Here is a 12,220-nt window from a genome sequence, read left to right as displayed (position 1 = left end):
ATGATTTTTAAAAAAAAATAAATTAGCATGGATCTCTTCAATATAATTTCCTTTTAAAAATGTGAAAAAGTATAATTTTTTTTTTAATTATGAGAGTTAGAGTATCGGCAGGTACTCTCTTGAGCCACAACACAATGTTCAGGCAAATTGGGCCAGCTGTTCAGTTAAAATGGGCCAATATAAAAAGATAACAACACAGGTAATTTCAACTGAAATCATTTTAATTTTAACAGTAAATTGACACTATTGTGTTCAGTGTGCCATAGCAACAACACTGTAAATATATTTCATTTAATAGAAAGTACATCTTCTCCACAGCTCTCGTGGTGCCATAAGTTGCACTGACAACAGCACACCCTAAATGTTCCCACTGCATTGAATGCCTCAAGGACTGTCGTGGGCTCTCCTTTCTCCCCAGCAGTAACCTCTACACAGGGTTTACCCACCTCCTCAACCACATGGGTAGAGTAAAACTGATCTTGCAGGCCAATACATCACAATTCCAAAGATGTGATGGAACATCTCTGATTACAAGTTCCTCCAGCAGGTCTTCATACTATTGAAACCACTTTCCTACCACACCAGGGTTCAGCCCTGCTGTTCTTGCTGCTGAAAGTGCCTCTGATGTCCTGATGCTGAGGTCTGGATTCTGTTTAAAAAATTTTCAAAACCAGTAATACCCAGCAGTGCCTTTTACTTCAGAGAAGCCTTTGATATTATTGGTCTTTGCATAATTAAGTGCAATTCCCTGGACATCTCTTTTGGTAAGAGGGAAGCCTCTGTTGGAAAGGAGCTTGATAAGACTGGCCAGTTCTTTCTCAGATTCCACTGGCAGGTATTGCTTCCTCCCAGATGCATAGCCAGAGCCAGCAACTTTGCCACTAATGCACCTATGCAAAGTCGTCTTTGGAATGTTCCAAGCCCTTGCTAAAAAGCGAACATTTAATGTTTGCCCTCTCTCAGCTATCTCCTGGTATTCATTAATGGCACCCATCATTCTGGGCTTTCTCCACTGGTTGTATTGACACCTTCCTTCCTTTCCCTTTCTCTTCTCTCTTCTTCTCTCTCTTTTTCCTTTCTTTGCCTGTCCTCCTGCCATACTGTCTGCAACACAAAATATCTAAAAGATTTTGTATTGAGATATATATATATATATATATATATATATATATATATATATATATATATATATATATATATATAAAGTCTTATGAACCTATTTTTCACCCTCAATTTCTGTGTAATTTCTGTGTAAGAGTGTGTGTGTGTATGCGGCCCATTTTAGCTGAAAATTGTGGCCCATTCTAGCTAGCTGGTTAAACTAAAATGGGCCACTACCTAAAATGACTTTCTTTCACAAAAATCAAAGTTTCTTTTTAAATTTAAACATTTTATTTGAAAGAGTCTGTCAAAACATTGTTCATAGACCTTTTGCTTCATTGGTAAGCTTACTTATAATTCCTTGATCACCCTTATTAGTGGTGAATGAAATTTACTATGCCATGCTCCCTTACCATACAATTTCTCTGACATGCTTCATATGACACTCTGCCACGCCCACTTTAAGAACCTTAGACCAATCAAAACTATTGTTATATGTCAAATAGTGTTGTAGCAACAATGTAAGATCAGTTATTTTGATTGGCTGTAAAAACTTAAAAGTCTATGAGGCTCCACCCTTATCTGGACCATTTTACATGATGGCCCATTTTAGCTGATTTCAGCCTATATGTGTGTGTGTACACAGCATCTGACATTTCTTGTGACCAATTGCTCTAGGCACTTGCTTTACTTTTTCTACTTCTCCGTATAATATATGCCCTATTGTACAACTATACAGTATGATCTGATGTCTAGCTCTTAAATTTGCCATTTAGAACAAGTATTTATTATACATAGGACAAAAATAGCATTTTAGGCAAAATACATTATAAAACAATACATTTATTAAAATTTTTCTCAGCAGCATTTGATAATTTTTTTCCAGTTCAAATGTGTTCATTTTCCTTTCATTAATATACAAAATCATTCAGTAATATAGAATTTACATCTTTATTAGGTTAGCCATTAATGACATTTTTGGCCAACACCAAAGAGTATAGCCTACATAATACATGCTACACCACAAATGTCACAGTTACATTTATTTCAAACTTTGGAAAACAGTGTGTGATATTAGATATCATTGAAAATTCTAAATATAAATCATTAATGATAGTGTTACTGTGTGTTTTGATATCAGTCCCTTTCTCCTAAATAACAGGAATCCTCACGAAATACTACTGGAACATTTCAATATTCACCTACTATAACAAAACAATGAATAGATAATGGAAAGTCACATTACAAAACAGACCATTTAAATGATCTTTTAAGGATGATACTTCTAGGGGCAGTGAAATACCATCAGTTATCTTGATTTAATACAAAATCATACCTGTAATTAAGTCAAGTATACTTGGATAAGGACCAGTCATCTTTAGCAGTTCATAAATGTATAAATGATAAGATTGTGTAATATTCATGTAGGTTGATGTAATATTTATATGAACAAAGATACTGCTGAGGAACAAATTGTGAACAATGGACCCAACAGACATTGGCTCTTTTTCACCGTGTTGGCCAGTCCACAGATGAGGTATATAAATATGCAGGATGAGATGTGTGTTTTTGATTCCACTGGCAAATATTAAGTCAAATTTCTATGCAAAGAAGCATCAAAGCCCTGGTAATAAATCACAGTGCAGTGTGCATTTTCTACACACTACCATGTTCACCTGTCACTTTGTTTATCTATAAGAGAAAGCATAATATCCTGCACAGTATTCTATCAGATATCATCAAAAAAATCTTTTAAAAAATTTACAAATGTACAACATATTCATAACATTTTTTTTTACCATCAGTAGTATCAGTGCAAAGATATACATATAGTACATTACAATAAAAAATAATCATGAACATGAATTGGCATAAGAAACTGCAGAAGGCATTGTCTCCATAGACTTTTTAATCCTCTGTCATAAAAACATATTATCTACTGTTCTCAAAATAATCTTAAGTTTAATTTTTGTACACAGTCTGCATATAAAAATAGATTCTGTGCAAAGAGGGACAGAGTGTGTCTTTTTCCCCTTGTATTTGTGTATGTGTGTAAGAAAGAGAGCGAAACGAGGGACGATTATATGTCACTGTCCTCTTTAACCAGGTTGGCTGTGTCTTGGAAGGAGTCTTCTGTGGGTGAGTACATGCTAGATTTCTCTCGCTTCACAGGCTTTGGAGGCGGCATTACAGGAGGTGGCTGGCTGGTTGAAGGGTCCTCTGTATTCAAAGCAGGCTGTTTGTCCTGCATCTAAAATCGTACAATAACACCTTTGTCAACTTCAGAATTATTGGCACCCGTCACGATAATGAGCAATAATGAATACATATGGGCATGCTGTATAGTTAGTAGGTAGTGCAAATTTCTACCTGTATTATTACCAGCACTGAAACCTGTTATTATGACCCTGATTGTGTTTATTATTTTCTACTTAAATCCTATTTAATGTATTTTAGTTTGTTCGTTTAATACAATCATGTATGCTCATTCTCCTCTCAAAAGGTGAAAAAATTTTAGAGTTGACTCTGAATTGCCCAAATGAAATGTTTTTAAATCCCAGTTCCATCTAGATTAGTACTGGAACTCTTATGATTTATAATTGCAATCTGTGAAAATGTCTCACCTCTGAGTATGCTGGGTTTTCAAAAGTGGTACCTGGTTTTAGTTTTTTCTTGAAGAAGCTCCACTTGGACTCCTAAAACATAAATAAGCAATAGTAAAAGAGACAGGCTACAGCCTTGAAGTATTTACTTACTTTGGATCTGCTCTTACCTGTGTTATCTTGGGGTCTGTCGGAATATTTTTCACCTCCACTGCCTGCTGCTTTTCATTGTAAATGGGATTCGCAAATACATTCTCTGTTGAGTCACCACTTATATTCACAGTTACCTGTTCGAATGCAGAAGCAAAGCAACTTCTGTACCATCTGTCTTTGCTTTGAAAATGTAAGCCAGTGTGTTGTATTAAAGGGACAAACTTTATACATGAGGTGGTATATGTGTCCTGTCCTGCTTTACCTGTGTGGCATATATGACTGCAGCATCACCGGCTGTGCCTGTTGCAGTGGAATAGAGAGGATTCTCAAATGTGACAGGTTCCCTTCCAGCATCTGCAAAGTTCTCATTCTGATAACACAGAAGAGTTGGAAATCAGAACTCACTAATTCATCCTCCAAATACATAAATTACATTATTTACATCTAATTCTTTATTTAAGGATACACTGATTCTGCCTTCATAATACAGTCATAAGAACTGCGTAAACATTTATAAAGCAATGCTGGAGGATTTATGAAAAAACGTGTGATCTGACATGGGACGTTTTATGCATGTCTTTGTCTTTAGAGAGAAGAGAGAAGAATTTCCAATTATCACTACGGCTAGATTGTTCATGTTTACTGTACAGTAACTGCACATTTTATATTTATCCTTACTAACAGCACATTCACAAAGCTCTGAGACAACTATTAAGTACACATTTGTCATTTAACCTATATGTAGTTGGAGTAGGTATACATTAGTGCTTGTGCCATATGTACTTCTTAGATAAGTGAAGCTGTAGAAGCTATACAATACACTGCAGTGGTGCTTCATAGTAGTTTTTAATGCAAGTAGATTAAAGCAACTTGTCCAGGCTGCTAAACAGGAGAGAGTGAAAGACCAGAATAAATTATAATTATAGCCTTAATAATGATAATTAAGGTCTTCTCATATATAATATAACTAATATACAAAGTCATATACTACAACTTAAAACTTCTAATTTCACCTCAGGAGTTTTCACATAAGCCTTTCATAAATCCTCCAGTATTTATTCATAAAACATTCACGCACTTCTAATAAATGTGGAATGAAAGCCTTTTGTAGTAACTGTTCAAAGAAAATTCTCCACTTGAAATAAATGCATGGAGGATTGAAAACTACAGTTCCCCTGAAATAGCCCAGTTTATTGGGTGAAAGACTAATTCATGTGGATCGCTCAGTCAGGTCAAAAATGTGCTTGTAACTTGAGTCAAACTGGAGGTTAACCCAGGATTTCACAGCTCATCCTTATGACCTAAATGTGCTCATAGTGCATTTAAGAGCTGAAGCTCCACCACATAGTGTTATATTGGACAGAAAGTTTGGGGTTTACCAGCTGCATGGCTCTATCGATGAACGATATCCCCAGAGTCTGAGGATCCATGGTGACATTGTCCCCTGAACGGAAGGACACGCCGTTTCCTGTGTCAGTTGACTTGGCCAGGCTGCTCAAACTAAACAACAGACAGAGATGGTGACAGAGAATGAGAGAGAGAGAGAGAGAGACAGAGACAGAGTGAGAGAGAGAGAGAAAGGAAGAGAATCCAGGTTTGCTACAATAATAAATGCATTGCTGTTAGTATCATTAATAGCACATTAATTACCATTCCCCACTGCCACAACTCAAAGGGATGGTTTGTTCATGATTGACAAAGGTTTACCAATGCAGCAGTAACTCTACTCACATCACTAATAGAGGATGAAAGCAAGCTTGTTCTTTGTATATATCTCCTCCAGGTCAAAGAAAGCTGAGGAGTTTGAGTGCTGATTAATGAGTGTAATGGAGTACCTGGGTAGCTTGGGCATTGAAGGGATGAGTGAGCCTGTGCGTCTGTAGTTCAGGAAAAGCCCAATGGCGAGAGCTCCACTTAGGAGAATGATAATCACTGCCAGCAACACAGCGACTGCTAAATAGAGAACAGGAGAGATGTTTGAGACACTGGATATCTGTGTGTCAGGACTACACTTAGTTGAATAAAATGCTAATGCTAATTCTTCATTCACCTCTGCTGAGTAATACAGTATGAATAATATAGTAAGAATATGGGGTTAGTTAGGACTTTTAGACAGCGCATTGAAGTGTGACAGTAAGTAAAAATATGAAAGAACCAAGATGTTAATGAGTAATCAATCATGGATTCAGCAGTCTTTACCAAAATCAGTGAAACACGCACTTTATGTGTATGTCATTAACTCCCTTCATTAATGTGTAAGACACTGGATAAAGGACACTACAAGGCTGGTGTTAACTGGTTTGGGAAGTGCGAATAATCCTGTCACCTGTTCCAGCAGGTGCTCCTCGGGACTTTCCTATTTCACAGTGCCTTCCTGAATAACCATACGGACACCTAATGGGGGCAGAATAAGAACAGATTATAATGGTAACAAACATGATGTTTCCCTTGTTCATTTACTCCATTACCAATCCTTCATCCATTAAAAGTACTCTTTACTGAAATTAGGTCTGATAATGTTTATTGCCGCATTCCTCCTGTTAGACTCACTTGCATTTTGGCAGGCCTGGCTTGTCAGTGGAGCATGTTCCACCATTAATGCATCCGCATTCAATTGGCATGGCTACCTCTGGCTGGATGGCTGTAAGGGCAAGAGCCGAACACAACATTACAAAAAAACCCCCCAGCTACCTCACTATCAATGTAGAGTGTATACAATAACAATGCTCCAAAAAAACAAACACCACCGCCACCAATAATAATAATTATATCAACAACAACAACACCAACACCACCACCACCACCACCACCAACAACAACAACAACAATAATAATAGTTGGGTCACATTATTTAATTTTGATATAGTGCCAGCAGAAGCATGAACAGTATTTGGACAAAAACAATAATGGTTGACATGTAATACCGAATAACAGCATTATCTAATATTAAAATAAAACAATATATTTTATTTATTGAAATATCTATATATATATATAAAAAAAAAGAAAACTAATACACGGTAAGCAAACTTGAATAGAATTTTAAATCAAGAACTTCCTAAAGATAAACATACAACAAAGTAGGAGCTGTAACTGTATACTATAACTATCAAAAGGCTGATATTTCAAAATAAAATAAGTGAGTTTGTTTGATGATATATAATTCTTATGGTGATGTTTGTATGCTATCCAAATAGTACAGCTAAACATGTTTTTTTTTTTGTGGAAGTTATGTTACATTGAATAACATTTTAGGGGGTGAATTTCCTGAATCCCATTTTTAAACATTATTCTTAAGTATAATAACAATATTAAACAGAACATCTCAATGGATAGATTTTCATATTTGACTGTATTAACTTGCAGAGTAATGTGTCTCGCACCTGCATCACACTCATTCTCAATGTAGCTGAGCAGGGAGGAGCCTTGTGGACAGGCACAGGTGTATCCACCAGGTCGAAGCAGACACAGATGACTACACACGTCTTTACAGGGGTTCACCACTGAGACAAAAGAATTGCTGTGATTATTATATGAAACATTAGTGCAAATCCGTCAATCCATCCATTTTCAGGACCCCTTATCAGGGTCGTGGAGCCGATGCTAGGGTACTCAGGGCACAATATGACACACACTCACACACCCATTACAGACAATTTAGAGATGCCAATCAGCCTACAATACATGTCTTTGGAATGGGGAGGAAACCAGAGTACCCAGAGGAAACCCCGAAGCACAGGGAGAACATGCAAACGCCACGCCCACAGAGTGGAGGTGGGAATCGAATCCCTAACCCTAGAAGTGTGAGGCAAATGTGGTAACCACTAAGTCATCATGCCCCCCGTTAGTGCAAATGTTTTCATGAATTATAAATGAACATATTAATCACTGTGTGAGCAACTGCTCCTCACCTGAGTGGTTGTATCTGTGCTCATGATAGATGCGGACCTGAGTCAACCAGGGGTTTATAGTCAACACCTTCACTTTATCCCCCTTCCCAAACTTGTCAGCCTTCCACACTTCACCCCTGAGCTTTGTTGTCCAATACACATGGCCTTCAAACACATCCAGACTGTAAGGGTTTCCAATATCTGCAAACAAGACCAGTGTGATCAACTCTAAAACAATTCCTAAAGAAAATTATATCTAAAATACCTGAAGTAGGCATAAATATCACTTTTAATATCAGAATTGTATATATGTTGGAAAATAATTAAAGCCAAGGAAACAAAATGTATAGAACTGAAATTGCTTCCTGCAATAACTCTATATAATTTGCATATGTTTAACTACAGTGTCCAACCTCCTGACAAGACGATCTTCCTGTCTGTTCCATCTGGCTTCATTGACTCAATAATGTTTTCTTTGGAGTCACACCAGTAAATCCTGTTTCCATTAAGGTAATCTAGAGTGAGTCCTGTTGGCCAGCCCAGATCGTTGTCTAGCAGCACCTGTCTGTGCTGGCCATCCATCCATGCTGCCTCAATCTTTGGCCTTCTACCCCAGTCAGTCCAGTACATCATACTGGGTGACAACAAAAACACATACACAAATGTTTTGTCAGAAGCACATTTGGACAATAGGAATGGGACTTAGAGCCTGAAATATTATGTTTGAATTGTATTGTAAATACAGGACAATTAAAATGGTATGGTGGTTACCCAAGAGCTGGGTTGAGAACTATTGCAGCTGGTTGGTCTAGATCATTATGGATTAGCCACTTCCTGTACCGCCCATCCAGCTTTGCCACTTCAATACGATTGGTGCCAGCATCTGTCCAATAAATGTGTCTAAAATATAAAACAAAGGAGACGTAATCCAGGTAAGCAAAGCTATCATTTCAAAAGGAATTTCAGAAAGAATGTTGAACAATACATGAAAAATAATTAAAAACACAAGAAGTAATTTTACGTACCGCCCAACCCAGTCCACAGCAATTCCATCAGGACTGGAGATGTATCTAAGGTTGAGATCTACATCTTTCATTTGGTTACTGCCATGGTCATCAAATGTGGTCATATACGCCCTCTTTATGGAGCCAAACTGAGCACCATGACCCAAAATGGTCCAGTACACAATACCTAAGGGTAGACGAGTATTGAGCAGTACAGTGACATGAACTTGAAACATGCACTCTGCTAATTATAACAAGACCAGTCATGAAGCCAGTAAGTAATCCCTCAAGAATAGAAATGTAGCATATTAAATAGCTACATTAAAGATACAGTAAAATGAAGCTATAATGGGGTTTCATTAAACAACTAAAATGAGCTAAACGGAGGAATAACTGGGGAATAAATACATTCCCCAATGCAGAACATTGTTTGGCTGTAGTTTCGAGATAGTGTGTTATGGTCTTACTGAGTCCCTGGTCCTCTGGGTCCCAAATGTAGTCTAGAGCTTGAATGTGTTCAGCATTATCAACATAGTCTGAGTACTGCTTCGATGACAGGTTATAGCGACGGATACGCACATTATCAGGCAACAACAGCACTGGAGGATTGCCTGAGACAAAGAATGGACATCACAGAGAGATAGTAAAAGTAAGACAAAAAAGGGTATAAAGAGAAAATATTCAACATTATATAATTTCTATAAAAAAATACATCCACCTAAAGCAGTGTCTTTTTGTTGCACACCTGAAAAAATGTAGTTATTCATTCATTCATTCATTCATCTTCTGAAACCATTCTATACTGCTCAGGGTCAAAGGGGATCCAGAGCCTATGCTATGAACACTGGGTGTGTGGTCAGAACATACAATGGCTGAGACGTCTGCCCATCACAGTGGACGAATGTAACTTAGCAAAAAAAACAAAGTCAGACTCTGAGGTTGCCATTTGTGCTTCAGGTTTAAGCAGAACACAACGCAGAGACATCCTCTTTTCAGAATGCCAACTGCAATGTGCATAGAGTCAAATCTGTGTGTGACTTCTTCTACAAGCACGATGGAGCACTGGGACACTTTGAGTTGCCAGTAAACATATTCTAATCTCAAGAAACTGGTGGAATCCTTACTTGATGGGACTGGTGATGTTATTAAGCTGAGGGAAGGTGAATCAAAGTATTAGGAAAGAATGGATATGTGACTAAATTTTGTCCATGAAGCTACCACTAGACTTCATATAGAGTTTGCAGGTGAATATTTATTGTTTCACCTGCTGTTCTAACCCCACTAATGTCTATAGAATTGAGGTCCAGTGATTTTGCAGGTGTTCCGTCATGCTTGGCAAACAGGTCACACTCAGATTTGGTGGTATTCACTCTACAATTGTCTTCATGAAATATTGAAGTATCAGTGCTGTGCATGGATATTAAGCACAAAATGCAACCTCAGCGTCTTCCTAACAACTGACGAAACTATTGTATGCTAAGTTAATATTCGTCTTAGTGTGCAACCACATTGGTGGATGTGACCATTTTTTTTCCCATATGACATGAAGAGAGAAAAAGCGTGAAAACAAAGATGAGTGATGTTAACTAAAAGAGTAGTTATCAGCTCCACTGCTCACCTTCAGCAGCGCATTCAGTCCCATGTTGTGGTCCCACAGAGTGGAATCCCTCAGCACAGAAACACTCATAACTGCCCTTAGTGTTTTTGCACAGCTGGGGACAAGTGCCATAGAGCTCACACTCATTCACATCTGTAGAGAGACAGATGGAGACAAAGCATTGTAGACTTGAGAGGAACTGTTGCACTGACTACGATGGATGCTGCTGTGTTAGGGAAGCATTTCCTACAAAGATTTACAAACTAAATCACCAAAAATGTAATTATAAGAAAGTATCACTGCCTTTAAGCATATGCTCTATTTTCAGTTATACCACAACACTGTTGGTATCTCAATTTTGATTGGTCAGAAGGTGGTGATTAATTTTCTTTAACAGCAGCTCTGACACTAGTACCGGTTGCAATTCAAATAACAGATTTATATTAATGTGCTCGTTCTAATACGTTATAATTTCTATAGTAACGGCTAATTCATAGGGACTTTCACAAAACCTAAGACTATAAACATTTTAAAAATGTGTTTTTATTTAAAAAAAAAAAAGAAAATTGTATAATGATAATATGGTAAGGAGATGTTTATTTAAGATTTACGGAAGGAGCCTCCTGTGTCAGTGCTTTGCTCCTTTAGGTTTTTTGCCATAGGTGAGTCTTCAGGACAGATGGAGTTGCAATTTCCCATGCACCATTTTTGTTGTTGTTGTTTTTATTACTTTCAAGAGAGAGGAATAAAGAGAGGCTGGTGTGGGAATGACTGAATATAGCTATTATAACTTGTTTTGTGGATGTTGCACAACATTAAAAGTTTAAATGTTCCACCTTTTTGCCACTTTCCAATATCAAACCAGAAGATAATAACACTAAATAATACAAAGCACAATTTTGTTGACCTTATGCAACCTGTAAAAGGCACAGTGTTTCACTGCTTCAATATTTCCACTTCTGTGGTGTTGTTATGGGCTTTGTACAGCTTGTACAGCTTTCCGGTGCTTTCAGACTTTTTCCAGTATCAGCACTGAGGCATGAGCAACATTTACAAAAAAAGGCAGTTACGTTTCTAACAAGAAGAAACTGAGTAAAATTAACTGCTAGCTCAACGGTATTATCATAACTTTTTTTTTTAATCAAATGATCTGTTGTCCACTCATAATGGAAAAACATTTCAAACCTTGAACAATAAATTTTGAAATCAAGCATTTTTAAGATTTTCAAGCTTCTGTTCAAACTCCGTACATCCATCCATCCATTTTCTGTACCACTTATCCTATACAGGGTCGCAGGGGAGCCTGAAGCCTATCCCAAATAGGGGCATGGGGTGGGTACACCCTGGACAGGGAGGCCAGCCCATCGCAGGGCACAATCGCACACATTCACACACTACCGACAATTTAGAAATGCCAATCAGCCTACAACGCGTAGTCTTCCCAGTCTTTGGACTGGGGGATGAAACTGGAGTACCCAGAGAAAACCCCCGAAGCATGAGGAGAACATGCAAACTCCATGCACACTGGGCGAGGTGGGATTTGAACACCCAACCATGGAGGAGCGAGGCAAACATGCTAATCAATATGCCACCATGCCCTCCAACCCTGTACATATAATTCATCATTCCACAATGTGCTGAGCTGTTAATTACAGGACCATTAACTTTAAACCTTAATACTAATTCAACATTTCAACATTTTGTAATCTACTATCTGGCTCTTAATAAACCTATTACAATTGATTGATTGATCAACATATTTTGCTGTTTAAGTTGTAAATAAGCACTTTATACAAGGTTTAGAAATATGTATGTGAAACAATGAATAATACAGACAACTAAATTAGTTATACTATTTACATGGACTTCAGG

At 37.5% G+C, this 12,220-nt stretch overlaps 1 protein-coding gene across 1 annotated transcript in view; it reads right to left on the bottom strand.

Annotated features, from left to right (window-relative positions):
* Positions 1 to 1,448: 1,448 nt before the first annotated feature.
* lrp2a (low density lipoprotein receptor-related protein 2a) overlaps positions 1,449 to 12,220 on the bottom strand; it is a 72,046-nt gene continuing 61,274 nt past the window's right edge. Inside the window, exons 64-78 of the mRNA XM_053627276.1 lie at positions 10,370 to 10,501; positions 9,219 to 9,362; positions 8,773 to 8,938; positions 8,519 to 8,647; positions 8,161 to 8,381; positions 7,769 to 7,948; positions 7,241 to 7,360; positions 6,408 to 6,498; positions 6,184 to 6,251; positions 5,693 to 5,810; positions 5,237 to 5,357; positions 4,120 to 4,227; positions 3,875 to 3,991; positions 3,726 to 3,797; positions 1,449 to 3,352 (exon numbers count right to left, since the gene is read on the bottom strand). Of these exons, the coding sequence (XP_053483251.1) occupies positions 3,182 to 3,352; positions 3,726 to 3,797; positions 3,875 to 3,991; positions 4,120 to 4,227; positions 5,237 to 5,357; positions 5,693 to 5,810; positions 6,184 to 6,251; positions 6,408 to 6,498; positions 7,241 to 7,360; positions 7,769 to 7,948; positions 8,161 to 8,381; positions 8,519 to 8,647; positions 8,773 to 8,938; positions 9,219 to 9,362; positions 10,370 to 10,501 (1,958 nt within the window). The 3' untranslated portion in view covers positions 1,449 to 3,181. The remainder of the gene's footprint in view (positions 3,353 to 3,725; positions 3,798 to 3,874; positions 3,992 to 4,119; positions 4,228 to 5,236; positions 5,358 to 5,692; positions 5,811 to 6,183; positions 6,252 to 6,407; positions 6,499 to 7,240; positions 7,361 to 7,768; positions 7,949 to 8,160; positions 8,382 to 8,518; positions 8,648 to 8,772; positions 8,939 to 9,218; positions 9,363 to 10,369; positions 10,502 to 12,220) is intronic.

Source organism: Ictalurus furcatus, chromosome 6, assembly GCF_023375685.1.
Source record: "Ictalurus furcatus strain D&B chromosome 6, Billie_1.0, whole genome shotgun sequence".
Taxonomy (NCBI): domain Eukaryota; kingdom Metazoa; phylum Chordata; class Actinopteri; order Siluriformes; family Ictaluridae; genus Ictalurus; species Ictalurus furcatus.
The sequence above is the reverse complement of the archived record's forward strand: the minus strand, read 5'-3'. Positions and strand labels throughout refer to the sequence as shown.